Genomic DNA, 22512 nt, shown 5'->3' with positions numbered 1-22512 from the left:
TATCCTTGGTGGTGGGGTCCGTTTGGAGGTGGCGGAAATGATGACGGATGATACGATGTATATGGAGGTTGGTGGGGTGGTAGGTGAGGACCAGTGGGGTTCTGTCCTGGGGGCAATTGAAGGGGCGGGGCTCAAGGGCAGAGGAGTGGGAAGTGGAGGAGATAGAAATGGAGAGGTCTAGGAAGGGAAGGGAGGAGTCTGAGACGGTCCAGGTGAATTTGAGGTCGGGGTGGAAGGTATTAGTAAAGTGGATGAACTGTTCAACCTCCTCGTGGGAGCACGAGGCAGCGCGATACAGTCATCGATGTAGCGGAGGAAAAGGTGGGGGGTGGTGCCAGTGTAGCTGCGGAAGATGGACTGTTCCACATATCCTATGAAGAGGCAGACATAGCTGGGGCCCATGCGGGTGCCCATGGCTACTTCTATGGTTTGGAGGAAGTGGGAGTATTGGAAGGAGAAGTTGCTCAGAGTGAGGACCAGTTCAGTCAGTCGAAGGAGGGTGTCAGTGGAAGGGTACTGGTTGGTACGGCGGGAAAGGAAGAAGCGGAGGGCTTTGAGTACTTCGTGATGGGAGATGGAGGTGTACAGGGACTGGATGTCCACGGTGAAGATAAGGCCTTCGTGATGGGGGATGGAGGTGTACAGGGACTGGATGTCCACAGTGAAGATAAGGCCTTCGTGACGGGGGATGGAGTTGTACAGGGACTGGATGTCCACGGTGAAGATAAGGCCTTCGTGATGGGGGATGGAGGTGTACAGGGACTGGATGTCCATGGTGAAGATAAGGCCTTCGTGATGCAGGATGGAGGTGTACAGGGACTGGATGTCCATGGTGAAGATAAGGCCTTTGTGATGGGGGATGGAGGTGTACAGGGACTGGATGTCCACGGTGAAGATAAGGCCATCGTGATGCGGGATGGAGGTGTACAGGGACTGGATGTCCACGGTGAAGATAAGGCCTTCGTGATGGGGGATGGAGGTGTACAGGGACTGGATGTCCACGGTGAAGATAAGGCCTTCGTGATGCATGATGGAGGTGTACAGGGACTGGATGTCCACGGTGAAGATAAGGCCTTCGTGATGGGGGATGGAGGTGTACAGGGACTGGATGTCCATGGTGAAGATAAGGCCTTCGTGATGCGGGATGGAGGTGTACAGGGACTGGATGTCCACGGTGAAGATAAGGCCTTCGTGATGGGGGATGGAGGTGTACAGGGACTGGATGTCCACGGTGAAGATAAGGCCTTCGTGATGGGGGATGGAGGTGTACAGGGACTGGATGTCCACGGTGAAGATAAGGCCTTCGTGATGGGGGATGGAGGCGCTGGGGACCGGGGAACTCCAGCAGGGCCCTCCAGGGATCTGTAAATGAAGATGTTGGTGAGAAGATACGTCTGATGGCCAGGCCTGAATGCAGACATAGCTGCGTTAATGGGACAGTGCCAAGAGTGTCAATGAGGACAGAAATAACTGCCAGCAGCTCTCCCCCATATGCATGAGAATGGGCAGGTCAACCTCTGACTCCAATACACATCGACTATGCAGGTCCTATCATGGGTTCAATGCTTTTAGCCAATGTGGACATCTTCTTAAAATCGTTGGATATGCATAGGGTTCATTCTTTAAACATGGGAACGACGAAAGAAAAACTACATGCATGTTTTTCAACACACAGAGTCCCGGACATTTTGGTCACAGGTAAACGGCCAACAGTTACCAGCAGGGAATTTGGTTATTTCTTAAAAATGAGAGGGATTTGAATATAGAGACAGTTCCATACCACCCAGCATCCAATGGCCTGGCAGAAAGAGCAGTCCAAACTTTGAGGTCTGGCTTGAAGAAACAGCCAACAGTCTCCTGGATACCAAGCTGTCACAGTTTTTGTTTAATTCTCGGATCACCCCAATGCAACAACTGGGATAGTACTGGCAGAGTTGTTCATGGGTAGAAAGCTTTCCTCCAGGTTAAGTCCGATCTTCTAGTTGGGGTGGGGGCGGGGGGGAGGTGTAGGGATTGGGGTGCAGGGGAGGTTTGCATCAGGAACGCCAATGTGGACATTAAACTGTGCCAAGTGAGAGAGAGAGTTTGATGCAGAGCACAAAGTTTGGTGTAAAAGTCATAGAATGGCCACGCATGGGTAAAAGGCACAGTAGCCGTGAAGTCAGAACCAGTGATGTGTAGATGTGATGTCCTGAACAAGAATGTGGATGTTATGAATGCTGTGAATTTACAACGTTACAGGAGCAAAACATGCCCTGCCTTATGGAGCAGTTGGAAAAGCTGCAGGTACCCCTGGGTTCACCTGCAATGTTGTTGAGTCTTCAGAATCAAAAATGGGCATGATGGATGTAGCCACTTTACTGCCTTTGTTGCTGGAAGAGGAGAGTGAAATCTACTGAGACACTCCGGGCACAGAAGGCGAGCCCCTATGCATGACACATCATCCGTTTTGGATGCTGAGTCGGAGGAATCTGATCCAGTGGTAAACCGTCCCGGGACTCGACTGGGGGTGGGGTTGAGAGGAGGGAGGAGGATGTAGTGATTGTAACAAAGTAAACCCCATAGCCCCTTCATTGGGGCTGTTAATCTGGTCCAAGCCGGGACCACAAAGGGGAGTGTTAGAGATGCTGACACACTGGTATCTGGCTCCGAATGAGGCAGTACTGTTCATGTGTAAATAAAGAGTGACTTGGTGACAAGATTAATTGATTTATTGTTATCACATGTATTGAAATACAATGACAAGTGTTTTGCCTGCTTTACAGGCTGATCATATCATACAAAGTACATCAGGGTAGCAGTACAAAGTGCAGAATACAGTGTTACTGCTGCAGAGAATGTGCAAAGAGACAGAGATCAGAAGCCTGATAACAGTGGGGAAGAAACTGTTCTTGAATCTATTCATTGGCATATTCAAATTTCTGTATAGTCTGCCCAATGGCAGAGGGCGGAAGAACGTATATCAGGGGTGGGAGAGATCTTTGTTTATGTTGGTTGCTTTCCTGAGACAATACAAAGTGCAAATGGAGTCAATGGACAGAAGGCTGGTTCGTGTGACGGACTGGGCTGTGTTCATCACTCGCTGTCGTTTCTTGTGGTCTTGAGAAGAGCAGTTACCAAACCATACTGTGATACATCCAGGTAGGATGCTCTCTATGGTACAGTAATCAAAATTGGGAAGAGTCCTGTGGACAGGGCAAATTTCCCTAGCCTTCTGACAAAGTAGAGACATTGATGTGCTTCCTTGACCATCACGTCAATGTGGGTGGATCAGGACAGATTATATTGGCCTCTGGAAATTGTTTCAGGGAGTATTCCATCACAGTCCTTAATTCTTCCTTGTAGGTAGTGGGGGGTCAGGAGGTGAATTACTTGCCACAGTATTCCTAGGCTCTGACCTGCTCCTGTTGCTACTGGGACTTTATGTGGCTCGTCCAGTTGAGTTTGTGGTCAATGGTAACCCTCAGGATGTTGATAATGAGGGATTCAGTGATGGGAACGCCATTGAGAAAAAGCTCAACTCTTGTTGCTGGACAGCAAATAGTCTTGTCCCTCTGCATCAATTTCTAGATGAGTTTCTTGATTCATATATCTCAGGCTGAAAGTTGCTAGGCAAAGCTGACTCAACCATAAGTGAAGAATTATAGTAGCTGTAACCTAAAAAGAGAATTATATACCACTTAGCTCTGACAATAGTGTGTATACAGCATACCATCCTTTTGATCAAGGAAACAGAGAATAGAGTCATAGAGATGTACAGCACGAAAACAGACCCTTCGGTCCAACCTGTCCATGCCGACCAGATATCCCAACCCAATCTAGTCCCACCTGCCAGCACCCGGCCCTCAAAACCCTTCCTATTCATATACCCATCCAAATTCCTCTTAAATGTTGCAATTGTACCAGCCTCCACCACTTCCTCTGGCAGCTCATTCCATACACGTACCACCCTCTGTGTGAAAAAGATGCCCCTCAGGTCTCTTTTATATCTTTCCCCCCCTCACCCTAAACCTATGCCCTCTAGTTCTGGACTCCCCGACCCCAGGGAAAAAACTTTGCCTATTTATCCTCTCCATGCCCCTCATAATTTTGTAAACCTCTATAAGGTCACCCCTCAGCCTCCGATGCTCCAGGGAAAACAGCCCCAGCCTGTTCAGCCTCTCCGTATAACTCAAATCCTCCAACCCTGGCAACATCCTTGTAAATCTTTTCTGAACCCTTTCAAGTTTCACAACATCTTTCCGATAGGAAGGAGACCAGAATTGCATGCAATATTCCAACAGTGGCCTAACCAATGTCCTGTACAACCGCAACATGACCTCCCAACTCCTGTACTCAATACTCTGACCAATAAAGGAAAACATACCAAACGCCTTCTTCACTATCCTATCTACCTGCGACTCCACTTTCAAGGAGCTATGAACCTGCACTCCAAGGTCTCTTTGTTCAGCAACACTCCCTAGGACCCTACCATTAAGTGTATAAGTCCTGCTAAGATTTGCTTTCCCAAAATGCAGCACCTAGCATTTATCTGAATTAAACTCCATCTGCCACTTCTCAGTCCATTGGCCCACCTGATCCAGATCCTGTTGTAATCTGAGGTAACCCTCTTCGCTGTCCACTGCACCTCCAATTTTGGTGTCATCTGCAAACTTACTAACTGTACCTCTTATGCTCGCATCCAAATCATTTATGTAAATGACAAAAGTAGAGGGCCCAGCACCGATCCTTGTGGCACTCCACTGGTCACAGGCCTCCAGTCTGAAAAACAACCCTCCACCACTACCCTCTGTCTTCTACCTTTGAGCCAGTTCTGTATCCAAATGGCTAGTTCTCCCTGTATTCCATGAGATCTAACCTTGCTAATCAGTTACCCATGGGGAACCTTGTCGAATGCCTTACTGAAGTCCATATAGATCACATCTACTGCTCTGCCCTCATCAATCTTCTTCATTAATTCTTCAAAAAGCTCAATCAAGTTTGGGAGACATGATTTCCCACGCAAAAAGCCATGTTGACTATCCCTAATCAGTCCTTGCCTTTCCAAATACATGTACATCCTCTCCCTCAGGATTCCGTCCAACAACTTGCCCACCACCGAGGTCAGGCTCACCGGTCTGTAGTTCGTTGGCTTGTCCTTACCACCTTTCTTGAACAGTGGCACCACGTTTGCCAACCTCCAATCTTCCGGCACCTCACCTGAGACTATTGATGATACAAATATCTCAGCAAGAGGCCCAGCAATCACTTCTCGAGCTTCCCACAGAGTTCTCGGGTACACCTGATCAGGTCCTGGGGATTTATCCACCTTTACCTGTTTCAAGACATCCAGCACTTCCTCCTCTGTAATACGGACATTTTGCAAGATGTCACCATCTATTTCCTCACAGTCGATATCTTCCAGATCCTTTTCCACAGTAAATACTGATGCAAAATATTCATTTAGTATCTCCCCCATTTTCTGTGGCTCCACACAAAGGCTGATCTTTGAGGGGCCCTATTCTCTCCCTAGTTCCCTTTTGTCCTTAATATATTTGTAAAAACCCTTTGGATTCTCCTTAATTCTATTTGCCAAAGCTATCTCATGTCCTCTTTTTGCCCTCCTGATTTCCCTCTTAAGTATACTCCTACTTTGTTTATATTCTTCTAAGGATTCACTCGATCTATCCTGTCTCTCCCTGACATATGCTTCCTTCTTTTTCTTAACCAAACCCTCAATTTCTTTAGTCATCCAGCATTCCCTATACCTACCAGCCTTCCCTTTCACCCTGACAGGAATGTACTTTCTCTGGATTCTTGTTATCTCATTTCTGAAGGCTTCAGCCGTCCCTTTACCTGCGAACATCTGCCTCCAATCAGCTTTCGAAAGTTCTTGCCTAATACCGTCAAAATTGGCCTTTCTCCAATTTAGAACTTCAACTTTTAGATCTGGTCTACCCTTCACAATCTACAGACCCAGAAAATAACACTATCTTGTTCCTCTACAAAACACTGCACCAGGTTAAATTAATAGTTATGGCTTATATTTTAAGTTTAATCAAGAGACTTATCTCCAAAAACCATATAATCAAGAAATAACCCACTACTCATTACTGCAGCCTTACTATTGGACAGACTGAAAACAACAATTAACTTATCTGGTTCTGTGTTGTGAATTTCGTCAAACAGGTTCCTCCAAGATTAGTTGTGAAATTCAGTGTTTGTTAATTTTCCCAGACAAATGTTGGACCTGATACATCAACTATGTTTCTCTTCACAGATACTGTGTGTTTCCAGTGTTTCCTGTTTTTATTTCAGATTTCTAATATCTGTGGTATTTTGCTTTTTAATTTTTTTGTAGTAGAAATCAAGTATTGCTGGATCTTCCAAAATGTGAAAACACATCATTTGTGATTGGTCATTTCAGGAACTCACGGCTATATAATAGTTTTGGTATTTGTGTGATTTCTTCACTTTTGTAGGAATATTTTTACAAAATGCTCATTTTTTTAAAAATTAGAACATTATTTTTTGTTCTCCATTCTAATGGTGTCAATTACAAGTACTTTCAAGAAAGAGTTCAAGGAAATATATTTGAGACTTGGCTGTGATGTGGTGCCCTCAGCGTGATGGACTGGGATCCACATACAGCACTACCCAAACAAAGTGGCAGGTATAGAGCATGAGCATTTTAGAGACTTAAACTGCAGATAAGGCATTCAATTCAATTCCTTGTAACTCACTTCAGACATCCATTTTTTTTAAAGCCCCTCCTTTTGGCACAACACTTGCCCAACCCAAAACCCTCCGTGAGATTCCAATAAGCAACCCTGGCATTGTTTCTGTTTTTTCCAGGATTTCTCCGACACTGAGAAGCTGCTTTCCCGGAGTAACATGAATCAAGAAGCACTCCTAAACTATGTGAAGGAGGCAGCCAACTTCTCCACCAATCATCAGCTGCCACACCTAGACTTTGCCATGAACCATTATGGGCAGCCTGACGTGGCCATGTTTGATTTCACCTGTATGTACGCCTCAGAGAATGCCTCATTGATACGCGAGGAGGGTGGCAAGAGGCTGCTGGTCGCCCTAGTTGGAGACAGCTTGTTAGAGGTAAGTGCCCATACCAGTCATCAAACACATTGGAAACAGTCTGTGGATCCCGTGTCATGAGTCAGTCACTGGATCCTATGCTGTGAGCCAATAACTCACTGGTTCACAGGCTGAAAGGTGACTGGATACAATGTTTGGTCAGTGGATCCCATGTTGTGCACCATTAGGCTAATGCAATCTCTTTTGTCATTGATCCTCTGCCAACCTTTTAGATCTCCTGCATTGCCAAAAGGTGATTGTATCTGATATTGTAGATCATTAGAGCCTGGGTATCATGGCGTGTACTAATAAATTCCCAAATACATGTGAATTGGTAGACTGCTGGATCACATAGGATGAAATGCTAAGTCCCTGGATGTAGTGTTGCAGAATAATAAATTATTATCAGCACTGTCCTTATCAAACACTCCAAGGGCAGCACTGTGCATGACTGGATATAGTCAGTTCTGCTATAAAGCGGTAGTTCTATTCTCGTGCACTCCCGTGTTATAAGAAAATCACATAATAGCAGCACCATTTAAACTGTTGGGACCTGAATCATGTTATAACCAATACACACTTTAACAGTTCATGCTGTAGAAACAGTGTCCCCAATTCATTGATCATGTTATACCGAATTCATATTAATGAAACACACGTTATAGCAGAACGACCTCTACAGAGAAAAAGGTCTCTACTCTTATAAGCTGTTACTGAAGCTTAGTCGACTCTATTCCCGGCAAAAACTCCCAGGATAGGGACAGTTCATTGGTAGATACAGAGTAAATCTTCCTCTACTCCTCTTAAATGAAAGTAAAGCTTTCTCTGTTGTTTTAAACTGAAAGCAAATTGAAAGTAAACTTTCGTATACTGATTCTGGATCAGTGGTGCTGGAAGAGCACAGCAATTCAGGCAGCATCCAAGGAGCTTCGAAATCAACGTTTCGGGCAAAAGCCCTTCAATTTTATCTCGTATACTAACCCTATTAATCACTCTCAGGACATGTGCAGTATAGGGTTAGGTACAAGGAAAGCTCTCTCTGTTCTTTTAAACAAAAGGTAAAGCTTCCTCAAAGCAGAAGAGGCAAGGTATTTTAGATGTGGGGGGGAATTGTGCGAGACTAATATGGGTTGTTCCTTAAACTCTGATTCTGTCTTTCAGACTCTGATTCTCTGCGTATACTTCTGTCCCTGACTTTGCTGATCTTTCTGTGACGTTTTGTTGTGATTCTTTTACAGCCTTTTTGGCCAATGGGAACTGGGATAGCACGTGGATTTCTCGCTGCGTTTGATACTGCCTGGATGGTGAGGAATTGGGCACAAGGTGCGGCTCCCCTGAAAGTGCTGGCAGAGAGGTGAGGGTTCCTGCTGGGTTTGGCTGTTCCTTCTTGGTCGGCTTCATTCCATTTCTCTCTCTCCGTCAACGCCAAATCTGGTTGAGACCATCTCACATTGCTGTTTGCAACCTGTTTGTCCTTCCCTTGAAGTTCAGAGGAACAGGAGAGAATATTTGTAAACTGTACCTCATTATTGTCCTGAACAAGCGAGCTTGAATTTATGTATTTTGGATTCTCCTATAACAGGAAATTGTCCTTTTTCATCCATCGGATGAAATATTTGTAACCTGTTAAGCACCTTGATATCTGAGGAATTTAGTTTCAATTAACTACTTTTACAATATAAATGTAGTTTCATGTAGTCTCAGTAATAGTGAGGATGAAAGTGACCAGTTGTAAAAATCCACCTGGTCCTCTAGGGAAGAAAACCTGCTGTTCCAATCTCGTCTGGCTCACAGATAACTCCCGACACACGGTAATATGATTTACTATTCTGTCATGGTGTAGTTAATGGAGGAAATGACCTTCTAGAATCCTTAAATCATACAACTCAAGAGAGGCCTTTGGCCTGTTGGGTCTGTACTGCCAAAAATATATTACTACGTATACTACTTCCACTTGCCCAGGATGAGCCATAGCCTTGAATGTTATGTCTCCACAAGTGTTATTCCAAGTACTTTCCCACCTCAACTACTCTCCCAGAACCACAAAAACTGCAGATGCAGGAATCTAAAGCAGAAAAGCAGGAGGCTGGAAGAACACAGCAAGCCAGGCAGCATCAAGAGGTGGAGAAGTCAACATTTCAGGTATAATACTTCTTCAGGGTTATATCCAAAACATTGCCTTCTCCATCTCCAGATGCTGCCTGGCTTGCTGAGTTCTTCCAGCTTATTTTCCCAGGCAGCGCACACCAGATTCCCACTATCTTCTGGGGGAAAAGGTTTTCCTCAAATCCCCTTTAAACCTCTAGCCTTTCACTTTCCGGTTATGCCCCCTTGTTATTGACTGTTCACCAAATGGAAGAGCTGCTTTCTATTCACCCTTTTCATTCCTCTCGTAATCTTATACACCTCTATCAAGTCCCCTTCAAACTCTCTGCTCAAAGGAAACAACCCGAGCTTATCCAACCTGTTTTCGTAGCTAAACTGTTCCATCCCAGGCAACATCCTGGTGAATCTCCTGTGCACCCGCCTACTGTGTGGTGACAAGAACTGTTCACAGTACTCCAGCTATGGCCTAACCAAAGTTCTGTACAGCTCCAACATAATCTCATTCTTCTTATAATCTATGCAACATGCCAAATGCAAGTGTCCTGTCTGTCATCTTAACCAGATATCAAGCTAACTTTAGGCATCGTGCTGTATACCTCTATGACGCTATCTGTGGACAAGCACACCAAGGTCCCCGCATTCCTCCAAGATTCCTGTGTCTTGCCATGTGTCACCTCACATTTATCAGGATTAAGTTCCATCTGCCACTAAACTGCCTATTTGACCACACCGTCTATATCCTTCTGAAGCCGAAGACCTTCTTCCCCACTGTTAATCATCTGGCCAATCTTGTGTCATCTACAAACTTACTTATCGTCCTCCTCATATTCTTACCCATATCAGTTACCAATATCACAAACACAAGCTGTGGGACACCACTGCACACTAGGCTCCATTCACACATAAAGCCTTCTACCACCACCTCTACCTCCTGTCAATAAACTAATTTTGGATCCAACTTGCAATGTTACCTTGGATTCCATGAGCTTTATTTCCTTTATCAGGTTCCCATTTGGAATCTTTTCAAAGACATGCGGAAATCCATATAAACTAAATCAACCAAACTAAGCATAGGAGTTGGGACATTATGTTAAAGTTGTACAGGATGTTGATGAGGACTGTTCTGGAGTAATATGTCCATGACTCTGAAGTAAGGTTGCCCTGTTACAGGAAGGATATTATTAATTTGGAGAGGGTTCAGAAAAGATTTACCAGGCTGTTGCCAGGAATGGAGTGTGGGAGTTACAGGTCATTCTGCTCTAACGCACATTTCATCAACGTGCAAATTGGCTGTAACTTGATTGACGAATAGGGAATGCTGTTTCTAATGCTCAAACTTTTAAACCGTGCGTTTTGACTGTAACACAGTAGCATCACCAACACTTTATTAGTATTATTTTTATTGTGCAATATTTATATCGCACGTGGTCATACAAGAACGCAACCATCACGTTAGAGAAGAGCTGCTTGTATCAGGAAAGGCTAGATATGCCTGGGATTTGTTTCACTAGAACGTTGGAGATTGGGAGGTGACCTTATAGAAGTTTATAACATCATGATGTGTATAGATAAGGTGTCTTTCCTCTGGGTGGGGAATTTCAAGACTTGGCATATTTTTAAGGTGAGCGGAGAAAGATTTTAAAAAGGCATGAGGAACACATTTTTACACAGTGTGGTTCGTATGTGGAGTGAGCTTCCAGATGAAGTGGTGGATGAATTTAAATAAGTACATGAAAAGGAAAGTTTTGGAAGGATATGGGCCAAGCAGAAAAAGGTGGGGATAGTTTAGTTTGGGATTATGTTTGGCATGGTCTGTTTCCATAAGACCATAAGACATAGGAGTGGAAGTAAGGCCATTCGGCCTATCAAGTCCACTCCGCCATTCAATCATGGCTGATGGGCATTTCAACTCCACTTACCCGCATTCTCCCCGTAGCCCTTAATTCCTTGTGACATCAAGAATTTATCAATTTCTGCCTTGAAGACATTTAGTGTCCCAGCCTCCACTGCACTCTGTGGCAATGAATTCCACAGGCCCACCACACTCTGGCTGAAGAAATGTCTCCGCATTTCTGTTCTGAATTGACCCCCTCTAATTCTAAGGCTGTGTCCACGGCTCCTAGTCTCCTCGCCTAACGGAAACAATTTCCTAGCGTCCACCCTTTCCAAGCTGTGTATTATCTTGTAAGTTTCTATTAGATCTCCCCTTAATTTTCTAAACTCCGATGAATACAATCCCAGGATCCTCAGCCGTTCCTCTTATGTTCGACCTACCATTCCAGGGATCATCCGTGTGAATCTCTGCTGGACATGCTCCAGTGCCAGTATGTCCTTCCTGAGGTTTGGGGACCAAAACTGGACACAGTACTCCAAATGGGGCCTAACCAGAGCTTTATAAAGTCTCAGTAGCACAACAGTGCTTTTATATTCCAACCCTCTTGAGATAAATGACAACATTGCATTCGCTTTCTTAATCACGGACTCAACCTGCATGTTTACCTTTAGAGAATCCTCAACTAGCACTCCCAGATCCCTTTGTACTTTGGCTTTATGAATTTTCTCACCGTTTAGAAAGTAGTCCATGCTTGTATTCTTTTTTCCAAAGTGCAAGACCTCACATTTGCTCACATTTCCATGCTGTAAGACTCAAAGACTCTAGAAACTGCCCTACCCTCATCCAAACACTTGGTCACCTCCTTGAAAAAACCCACCAAACTTGTTCAGTATAGCCGTGTTCCTAAGGTTCCAGGTGATGCATCTTCAGGTTGGAATCGAGGAACTTCAACAATTTCAGGCAGCTAATATTGAAGTGATACGTGGATTGGTCTTAGTTGAAGCTTTTGTTTAATATTAGATTAGATTATCTACAGTGTGGAAACAGGCCGTTCGGCCCAACGAGTCTACACCGCCCCTTCGAAGAGTAACCCACCCAAACCCATTCCCCTATCCTATATTTACCCTGATTAATGCACATAACACTACGGGCAATTTAGCATGGCTAATTCACCTCACCTGCACATCTTTGGATTGTGGGAGGAAACCGGAGCACCCGGAGGAAACCCACGCAGACACAGGGAGAATGTGCAAACTCCACACAGCCAGCCGGGAATTGAACCCAGGTCCCTGGTGCTGTGAGGCAGCAGTGCTAACCATTGAGCCACCGTGCCCATATTAGTGAAAGGTTCTGTTGATGGTTATGAGGGGAGACAGCAGCAAGAAAAGGGCTGTTAAAGGTTGTCTGTTAAACGATGGAGTTACAATGTCAGATTATTTAATTTTTAAACAACAACAGCCAAGTGATTTAGGCCCAAGTGATTTAAAGCAACAAGCTTTAATATGTTGATTAGTAAGAATATTGTTCTTATACAAGTGTTAGACTAATCTGTAAAACAGGTGATTAATCCTGGCTAACATACTGACTTCAAGGTGCTTAAACTAAATCTAAGGCTATGGATTTGTGATTTTGTTCAGAGCTCCAGCTTTTGGAGAGAGGAGGTTCATTTTTGTTGCAGTTTGGCACCTCCCCACCAACTCCAGGGGAGTTAGCATCCTCACAGAGCTTGATCCCCAGCAATCCTTTACAGGTTATTATCATCACCTGGGATATCTCTCACCTGGAAGAGTATGATTCTTGTGGTAACTTCCCAAATAAGAAGACTTCGATGCCAGCTGGGCGATGCGAACATTTTAACTTATATACACAGGCAGGTGCTGAAAGTAAAATGGACAATTAGCAGCAATCCATGTTCTACTTGATCTGAAGGAATCATGTTGTATTACAGTCTTTGTTTCCAGTTATTATGGTCAGTGCCACTGACTCTTCATTCATTGCTGTGGCTGGTACAGAGATGAGAAATGTGCTGGTACACCATGTCCTCCACACTCAGCCTCTGCACCTTCTACAATAAAGACAGATGTGTTGCCAGCAACTTTGAGGGATTTAAACAAGGTGCCTATCGTGTTAGAACAGTTGACCTGGAGTATGTCAGGTGTGGGTGCAGGGGAAGTGAAGCCTGTCTGAGTAAATGTCACTGATCCTGTCTCAGACTCATTGATTGCCTATTCTCTACTCATCTTCCTTTGATAAATGTCGCTGTAAAGGTTGTTTGTGTTTAAGTGTATGTGTGCATGTCAGTTTGACTCTGCATTGGTTTGCTTGTATGTTGGTATGGGTTTGTGGATCAGCGTTTGTATGGAGGTGTGCATCTCTGTGCTCATGTCTGTGCATGAGTAGGTGTACATACATATATATGCATGTATTTATCTCTGAGTACTGATGTGTATGTATGTGGGTTTGTGGGTGTGTGCCCATGTCCAGGTGTGTTTTGGTGTGCAAGTGGGTGTGTTAGCAACAGCACCTGTATGTTATTGTGTAAGTGGGTTTATGTGCAAGTGTGGATGTATATTGATCTGTGTGTATGTCTGGGTGTATGTTAGAGAATGTATAGGTGTGCATGGATGTGGACTAGTATGCTGTGTGTATGCATGTATGGATACATGGTAATATGTGTGAAAATGCATAGTTTTTTGTGTGGATATATGTAACTCTATGTGGGTTTGTATGTTGGTATGTGTACATATCGCTGCAAGTCAGTATGTGGGGAGGTATGTGCATACATATGTATATTAGGTGTGAGTGACAGAGGAATGTGAGTGTGTCAATGAGCGAGTGTATATGTATCGATGTATGTTAGTGAATATTTGTGTTTGCTTGTGTGTGTGGGATATACAGTGATGTATAGGTGGGATGTATATTAGGAAAATAGGAACATGAGTATGTAATTTAGCCTCTTGAGACTGATTCGACATATTAGATCATGAATGACCTTAATCTCATATTCACCAAATAAGGGATCACCTTAAGACAAAGGTAGGGAGAAAACATTTAGAACATAGAACAATACAGCACAGTACAGGTCTTCCAGCCCTAAATGTTGTGCCTCCCTTTTATCCTACTCTAAGATCAGACTAACCTATGTGCCCTTTATTTTACTATCATTCATGTGCCTATCCAAGAGTGACTGAACTACCACCGCTGGCAGTACATTCCATGCACCCACCACCCTCTGTGTAAAGAACGTACCTCTGACATCTCCCTAAACCTTCCTTCAGTCACATTAAAATTATGTCCTGGTGTGATAGCCACTTCTGCCCTGGGAAAAAGTCTCTGACGACAGAGGAACCTCGATTATCTGAATGAGATGGGCAGGCACTATTTCATTCAGATAATTGATTATTCAGTTAATTGATTCCATGCCTTTCCTCTGGGACTCGGAGTTTTCTATTAAGTCCGCTCCCCGTTCAGGAGACTAGGCAGCAGCACACCATGTGCAAGCTTCTGTCCCCCTACGTCTGCTCCCCAACCCTGTCTAACCCCCAGGGCAGTTGGACTGGGCACCAACAATAAGACTGGTGTGCCGTCTTTGGGGGCTGAGTCTCCAAATAGCGCACGCGTGCGCACACACACGCACATACACAGCGCGCCCCCCCCCCACTCACACACGCACACAGATCCACTCATACACACACACACACACACACACAGGCACACGCACACCTTTTTACTGCAACTTGTTGACAGGCTCCACCTCTGGCCTTTACAAGAAAACATTGGAGAGATTATCTGGGGAAGGTGGGGTTTAGGGTACACCCCTGTGTAAAACTCCAGGGAAAGCGTGGGGGGAGAGAGATAGGGTGGGAGGTCAGTCATTTGAAGACAGTGCCTGGGCTTCCATCAGTCCAGGACTATTCTCGACAGCATTTCAGTAAGCCGAGATCACTTTTAATCACTGTAAATAAAGGACACGATCAGTGTTGGAAACACGTCTTTGATACAATATTTCCATCAGGACCTTAAGATCTTCTTCGGATAATCTGAAATTTGTATAATTGATATTCGGATAATCGAGGTTCGTCTGTATTCACTTCATCTTGCCTCTCGGCATCTTGTACACCTCCATCAAGTCGCTCCCCATCCTTCTTCACTGCAATTTCTCTGAGTGTCTTGAGTCTTTGGAACTCTCTTTCTGAAAGCCAGTGGAAATGGAGTAATTGACTATCTTTAAGACGTGCATTGATTGATTGTTTATCTGCATGGAGGTGAAAGGTTCTTAGGGATAGGTGGAAATGTGCAGTAATCAGATCAGCTCTGATTTTATTGTATGGTGGAGCAGACTCAGGGGCTGTATGGCCTCCTCTTGCTGATTTGTATGGTCATATGTTAATAAATGCTGAGTGCCAGTTACCTTGATTAGTAGAAGAGGAGGGAGGGCTTCAGGTATTTGGACAATTGGACGGCATTCTGGGGAAGGTGGGACCTGTACAAGCAGGACGGGTTGCACCTGAACCAGAAGGGCACCAATATCCTGGGGGGTAGGTTTGCTAGCACGCTTGGGGGGGGTTTAAACTAATTTGGCAGGGGGATGGGATCCGGACTTGTAGTCCAGCAAGTAGGCTAGCTGTTTTTCACGATGTCCAAGAATGTAGGGAGGCTGTGGAGAAGGTAGCACTGACAGGGAATACTTGCGGACACAGAGATGGGTTCAAGTGCGTACACTTTAACGCAAGGAGTATCAGAAATAAGGTGGGTGAACTTAAGGCGTGGATAGGTACCTGGGACTACGGTGTTGTGGCCATCACGGAAACGTGGATAGAAGAGGGACAGGAATAGTTGTTGGAGGTTCCTGGTTACAGATGTTTCAGTAAGATTAGGGAGGGTGGTAAAAAAGGAGGGGGGGTGGCGTTGCTAATTAGAAATGGTATAACGGCTGCAGAAAGGCAGTTCGAGGGGGATCTGCCTTTGGAGGTAGTATGGGCTGAAGTCAGAAATAGGAAAGGAGCAGTCACCTTGTTGGGTGTTTACTATAGGCCCCCCAATAGCAGCAGAGATGTGGAGAAACAGATTGGGAAACAGATTTTGGAAAGGTGCAGAAGCCACAGGGTAGTAGTCGTGGGCGATTTCAACTTCCCAAATATTGATTGGAAACTCTTTAGAGCAAGTAGATTGGATGGAACGGTGTTTGCGCAATGTGTCCAGGAAGCTTTTCTAACTCAGCGTGTAGATTGTCCGACCAGAGGGGAGGCCATATTGGATTTGGTACTCGGTAATGAACCGGGACAAGTGATGGGCTTGTTAGTGGGTGAACATTTTGGTGATGGTGACCACAATTCTGTGACTTTCACCTTGGTTATGGAGAGAGATAGGTGTGTGCAACAGGGTAGGTTTTACAATTGGGGGAAGGGTAATTACGATGCTGTAAGACAGGATCTGAGGAGCATAAGTTGGGAGCATAGGCTGTCAGGGAAGGATGTCGTGGAAATGTGGAACTTTTTCAAGGAACAGATACGACGTGTCCTTGATATGTATGTACCTGTCAGGCAGGAAAGAAATGGTCGTGTGAGGGAACCTTGGTTGACGAGGGAGGTTGAATGTCTTGTAAAGAGGAAGAAGGAGGCTTACATAAGGTTGAGGAAACAGGGTTCAGACAGAGCAGTGGAGGGATACAGGATAGCTAGAAGGGACCTGAAGAAAGGGATTAGGAGAGCTAAGAGAGGGCATGAAAAATCTTTGGCGGATAGGATCAAGGATAACCCAAAGGCATTTTATGCGTATGTGAGAAACACGAGAACGAGGGTAGGTCCGATCAAGGACAGTAGTGGGAGACTGTGTATTGAGTCGGAAGAGATAGGAGAGGTCTTGAATGAGTACTTTTCTTCAGTATTTACGAACGAGAGGGACTGTATTGTTGAAGAGGAGAGTGTGAAACGGACTGGTAAGCTAGAGGAGATACTTGTTAGGAAGGAAGATGTGTTGGACATTTTGAACAACTTGATGATAGACAAGTCCCCCGGGCCTGACCTGATATATCCTAGGATTATGTGGGAAGCAAGAGAGGAAATTGCAGTACCGTTGGCAATGATCTTTTCGTCTTCACTGTCAACGGGGGTGGTACCAGGGGACTGGAGAGTGGTGAATGTTGTGCCCCTGTTCAAAAAAGGGAATAGGGATAACCCCGGGAATTACAGGCCAGTTAGTCTTACTTCGGTGGTAGGCAAAGTACTGGGAAGGGTACTGAGGGATAGGATTTATGAGTATCTGGAAAGACACTGCTTGATTAGGGACAGCCAGCACGGATTTGTGAAGGGTAGGTCTTGCCTTACAAGTCTTATTGAATTCTTTGAGGAGGTGACCAAGCATGTGGATGAGGGTAGAGCAGTGGATGTAGTATACATGGTTTTTGGTAAGGCATTTGATAAGGTTTCCCATGGTAGGCTTATGCGGAAAGTCAGGAGGCATGGGATAGAGGGAAATTTGGCCAATTGGATAGAAAACTGGCTAACCGGTCGAAGTCAGAGAGTGGTGGTAGATGGTAAGTATTCAGCCTGGAGCCCAGTTACAAGTGGAGTTTCGCAGGGATCAGTTCTGGGTCCTTTGCTGTTTGTAATTTTTATTAATGACTTGGAAGAGGGAGTCCAAGGGTGGGTCAGTAAATTTGCAGACGATACGAAGATTGGTGGAGTTGTGGATAGTGAGGAGGGCTGTTGTCGGCTGCAAAGGGACTTAGATATGATGCAGAGCTGGGCTGAGGAGTGGCAGATGGAGTTCAACCCTGCCAAGTGTGAGGTTGTCCATTTTGGAAAGACAAATAAGAATGCGGAATACAGGGTTAACGGTAGGGTTCTTAGTGAGGTGGAGGAGCAGAGGGATCTTGGGGTCTATGTTCATAGACCTTTGAAAGTTGCCACTCAGGTGGATAGAGCTTGTAAGAAGGCCTATGGTGTATTAGCGTTCATTAGCAGAGGGATTGAATTCAAGAGTCGTGAAGTGATGTTGCAACTGTACAGGACTTTGGTTAGGCCACATTTGGAGTACTGTGTGCAGTTCTGGTCGCCTCACTTTAGGAAAGATGTGGGAGCTTTGGAGAGGGTGCAGAGAAGATTTACCAGGATGTTGCCTGGAATGGAGAATAGGTCGTACGAGGATAGGTTGAGAGTGCTAGGCCTTTTCTCATTGGAACGGCGAAGGATGAGGGGTGACTTGATAGAGGTTTATAACATGATCAGAGGAATAGATAGACAATCAGAAACTTTTTCCCCGGGTACAACAGAGTGTTACAAGGGGACATAAATTTAAGGTGAAGGGTGGAAGGTATAGGGGAGATGTCAGGGGGGGGTTCTTTACCCAGAGAGTGGTGGGGGCATGGAATGCGCTGCCTGTGGGAGTGGCAGAGTCAGAATCTTTGGTGACCTTTAAGCGGCAATTGGATAGGTACATGGATAGGTGCTTAAGCTAGGACAAATGTTCGGCACAACATCGTGGGCCGAAGGGCCTGTTCTGTGCTGTATTGTTCTATGTTCTAAGAGGACTTTTGGTGACATATTGAATGCATTTGGTTGGCTGTGTGATGATGTTCACTGGCAAGTTCTAGCTGAACCAGTACACACAGGGCAACATGTGTAGGTTGTCATCAACTCCAACTTCGAGGCTTCCATTTCTAAGCAGGCATGTAGCCAGTCAACACTGTGATACTTTGCCTTCCTATCTAGCTCAGATTATTGAGGTACATGCAGCTTTTTGTGTATGGCTGAATTCTTAGTGTCTGGGTTGTGGGAGGGGCAGGGTGTGTTTACATTAACCTCTTCTCAAAACAGGGCATGTGCAGCTCCTAATTAATACATGTTGCTTTGAACTCAGTGGCTCATTCTTTCTAGATTGCAATCAGTAAGAATACACATGCAACAACACTTCCTCCACCATAATGCTCAACATTGGTGCCCTGCAAGACTGCGTACTCAGCCCCTTCCTGTACTCCTTATGATTGTGTGGCCACATTCTGCTCCAACTCCATTTACAACTTTGCTGACGTGACCACCATCGAGGGTCGGATCTCTAACAATGATGAGACAGAGCACAGGAAGGAGATTGAGTGCTTAACAGTATGCTGTGAAGACAACAATCTCTCCATCAGTGTCAGCAGAACAAAGGAGTTGGTCATTGGCTCCAGGAAGCAGAGTGGAGGGCACATCCCAGTCTGTATCAATGGGCCTGAGGTGGAGATGATCAAGAGCATCAAGTTTCTGGGAGTGATGATCACCAACGATCTGTTCTGGTCCACCCATGATGACACAACAGTTGAGAAAGCACAACAATGTACTTCCTCAGGAGGCAATGGAATTTTGGCATGTCCCCAAGAACTCCTATCAATTTTTACAGATACACCATAGAAAGCATCCTCTCTGGATACATCACAGCTTGGTGTGGCAACTGTTCTTCCCAAGACTGCAAAAAACTGCAAAAAGTTGTGAACACAGCCCAGTCTATAAGCAGCATTCCATCCATTGACTCCATCTATACTTACAGCTGCCTCGGGAAAGCAGCCAACATCATCAAAGACCCCTCCCACCCCAGCCATCCTCTCTTATACCCTCTTCTGTCAGACAGAAGATACAAACATTTGAATGCACATACCCAAGATTCGAAAACAGCTTCTTCCCCAGTGTTAGCAGACTTTTGAATGGATCTCTCAAATGTTAATTCTGATCTCTCTCTCTCTCTATCTTCTCAGTGGCTGTAACACTGCACTCTGTTACCTGATGCACATTATATGACATGATCTGTCTGTATAATATGCATAGCTACACTTTTCACGGCGTCTCGGTGCATGTGACAAAAATAAATCAATCAGTCAATCTCTCTTCTGAGTTATGGGGTTCAGGGTTCAAGTGCCAATGCATAACTATGGGAATGTTGCAGTCAGAGACTTTTCCCCAGGGCAGAGATGGCTGACACAAGGGGTTTTAATTTTAAGGTGATTGGATGAAGGTATAGGGGAGATGTCAGAGGTAGGTTTGTTACGCAGTGAGTGGTGGGTGTGTGGAATGCACTGCCAGCGGTGCGTTATGGACTAGACAGACCCCTCAAAACATTTTGAAGCAGATAGCCCAGACCGTATCTTTGCTATTTGTTTAGCTAGGTGCATAGTGGATATTCCTGGACTAAATTAGCTGGGTCATCAGCCAGGTTTTAAACAAGATTTATTCACAAAGTTATGGAATGAAACACCGAGAACAGAAAACAGAATACTGCCTAACTTGTCCTGTCCAAACCCGGCTTAATTATGATGTTCTGAAAATACTTGCAACAATCCCAATGTACAAACCGCTTAAACAGTGTGAACCTTTTCCCACGTATGGAGTCGGGTATTACAAGGGGGCATAGCTTTAAATTAAGGGGGGGTAGATATAGGACTGAAGTTAGGGGTAGGTTCTTCACTCAGCGAGTCGTAAGTTCATGGAATGCCCTGCCAGTAGCAGTGGTGGACTCTCCCTCTTTATGGGCATTTAAGCGGGCATTGGATAGGTATATGGAGGATAGTGGGTTAGTATAGGTTAGGTGGGCTTGGATCGGCGCAACATCGAGGGCCAAAGGGCCTGTACTGCGCTGTATTCTTCTATGTTCTTCTATGTTCTATGTTAAACACAGAGTAAAAATGAAACCGAGGTTTACAGGTCGAAGTTAGAATGGCAAAACGAGAGCGCGTAGTTTCAGTCTCGAATGTAACTAACTCCAGCAGCCTTTCTTCACATACGCAACTGCTGAACTGAACCAAAAACCCTCAGCTGCCAGGACAGGTCGCTCCCATTTCAGTATATAAGCTATTTCTAAATCTTGAAAGCCTTTGGCCTGAGGTATCATCTGTTTAGGGGTAAACAACAAGGGCCCCAATAAACCGTTCATCTCTGCACCAACTCAGCTGTTTTGGAGCCTGGGCTGTTTTTGCGACCCCTCTGGAAAAGATCAAGGGCCTAGTAACCTTGTGACAGGTGGAAGTAGTGTCAGAGACATTAGGGACATTTAAGCGACTGCTGAACAATCATATGGACGGCAGTAAACTGAGGGCTGTGTAGGTCAATGCTCGGCCCAATATCGTGGGCCGAAAGGCCTGTAACTGCTGTATTGTTCAATGTTCTGTGCTGCCTTGTTGGAGATGCAGCATATCAGATGAGAAATTGAACTGAGAAGCTTCCACTGATTTAGAAAGGTGTAAAAGATCCTGTGGCATTACTTTGAGAAAGAGGAGGAAGGTTCATAGAATCAAAGAATCCTACTGTACAGAAGAGACCATTCAACCCATCAAGTTTGTCCTACCAAAAATACACATACTAGCTACATCAGTACCACTTCCCCACACTAGGCCCATAGCCTTGAATATTATGGTACTTCAAGTGTTCATGTCAAATACCTTTTTAAAGGTTGTGACGTTTTCTGCCTCAACCATGGTCCTAGGCACCACATTCCAGATTTCCACCACCCACTGTGAAAACGATTTTCCTCAAATTACCTCTAAACCTCCTGCCTTTCCCTTTAACATTATGCCTCCTGGTTATTAACCCTTTCACTAAGGGGAGCCGCTGCTTTCTATTTACCCTGACCATGCCTCTCATAATCTTATACACTTCTAGCAGGTCCCACCCCCCCACCCCCAACTTATTCTGCTCTAAAGAAAACGACCGAAGCTGATTCCAGTTTCTCTTCACAGCTGCAATGTGCCATCCCAGGCAATGCCTTGGTAAATCTCCTTTGCACCCCCTCCAGTTGAAATCATATCCTTCCTATAATTGTGATTATCAGAACTGCACACAGTACTCCAGCTGTGTCCTCTACAGCTCCAACATAATCTCCTTGCTCATATAATCTACGCCTGGACTGATGAAGATGAACGCCTTAACCACCCTGTTTACCTGTCCTGCTGCCTTTGTGGAGCTGTTGCACAAGCAGGTAGTCCACATTCTGCTGTCCAGTATTCAGCTCACAAGCAGCATCACACAAAAGCAGGTGACTTGGGCATTATCCTGTTGGTGTTTGTAAATGGGCTGTTGAATTTCCAACACTACTTCAGTGACTTCACTTCAGATGTACTTCATTGGCTGTGAGGCAACTGAAAATGTTTTGTGGTTATGAGAAGCGCTATCTAAATGCATGCCATTCTTTTTAAACTCATTTTTAGGGAAAGTATTTACAGGTTATTGCCCCAGACCACACCGTCGAACATCAGCAAGAACTACAACCTCTACAGTATTGACCCTGTCACTCGCTATCCCAAAGTCAACATCCACGTCCTGGATGAAAATCAGGTGAGTGTCTTCACCCACGTCCACTCGCAAACCAGGAAGCACCGCATCTGCTCAACCTCGACTAAACTCCCCATCGACCTCATCAAGACCCCACCAACTCGGTACAAACTCCCCACCACCACCACCCAACTCTCTCCCCAACCCACTCTAAACACCTCCTGACCCTCTCTACACTCCATCCCCGACCTCTCTAAACTGGTC

The 22512-nt window shown here is 45.1% G+C and overlaps 1 protein-coding gene across 6 annotated transcripts in view; it reads left to right on the top strand.

The window, feature by feature from the left end:
* Window positions 1–22512, top strand: part of LOC122562959 (F-actin-monooxygenase MICAL3-like) — a 587087-nt gene that overhangs the window by 170325 nt on the left and 394250 nt on the right. For all 6 annotated transcript variants that reach the window (XM_087997541.1, XM_087997540.1, XM_087997538.1 and 3 more), the window contains exons 9-11: window positions 6835–7092; window positions 8310–8425; window positions 22185–22311. In XM_087997541.1, coding sequence (XP_087853667.1) covers window positions 6835–7092; window positions 8310–8425; window positions 22185–22311 — 501 coding nt within the window. The remainder of the gene's footprint in view (window positions 1–6834; window positions 7093–8309; window positions 8426–22184; window positions 22312–22512) is intronic.

The sequence above is a fragment of the Chiloscyllium plagiosum genome, unplaced genomic scaffold, assembly GCF_037043375.1.
Source record: "Chiloscyllium plagiosum isolate Xiang-an unplaced genomic scaffold, Cpla_swu_hap1 HiC_scaffold_19, whole genome shotgun sequence".
NCBI classification, from domain to species: domain Eukaryota; kingdom Metazoa; phylum Chordata; class Chondrichthyes; order Orectolobiformes; family Hemiscylliidae; genus Chiloscyllium; species Chiloscyllium plagiosum.
Note: the sequence above shows the minus strand (reverse complement) of the source record. Positions and strands in the feature narration are given on the sequence as shown.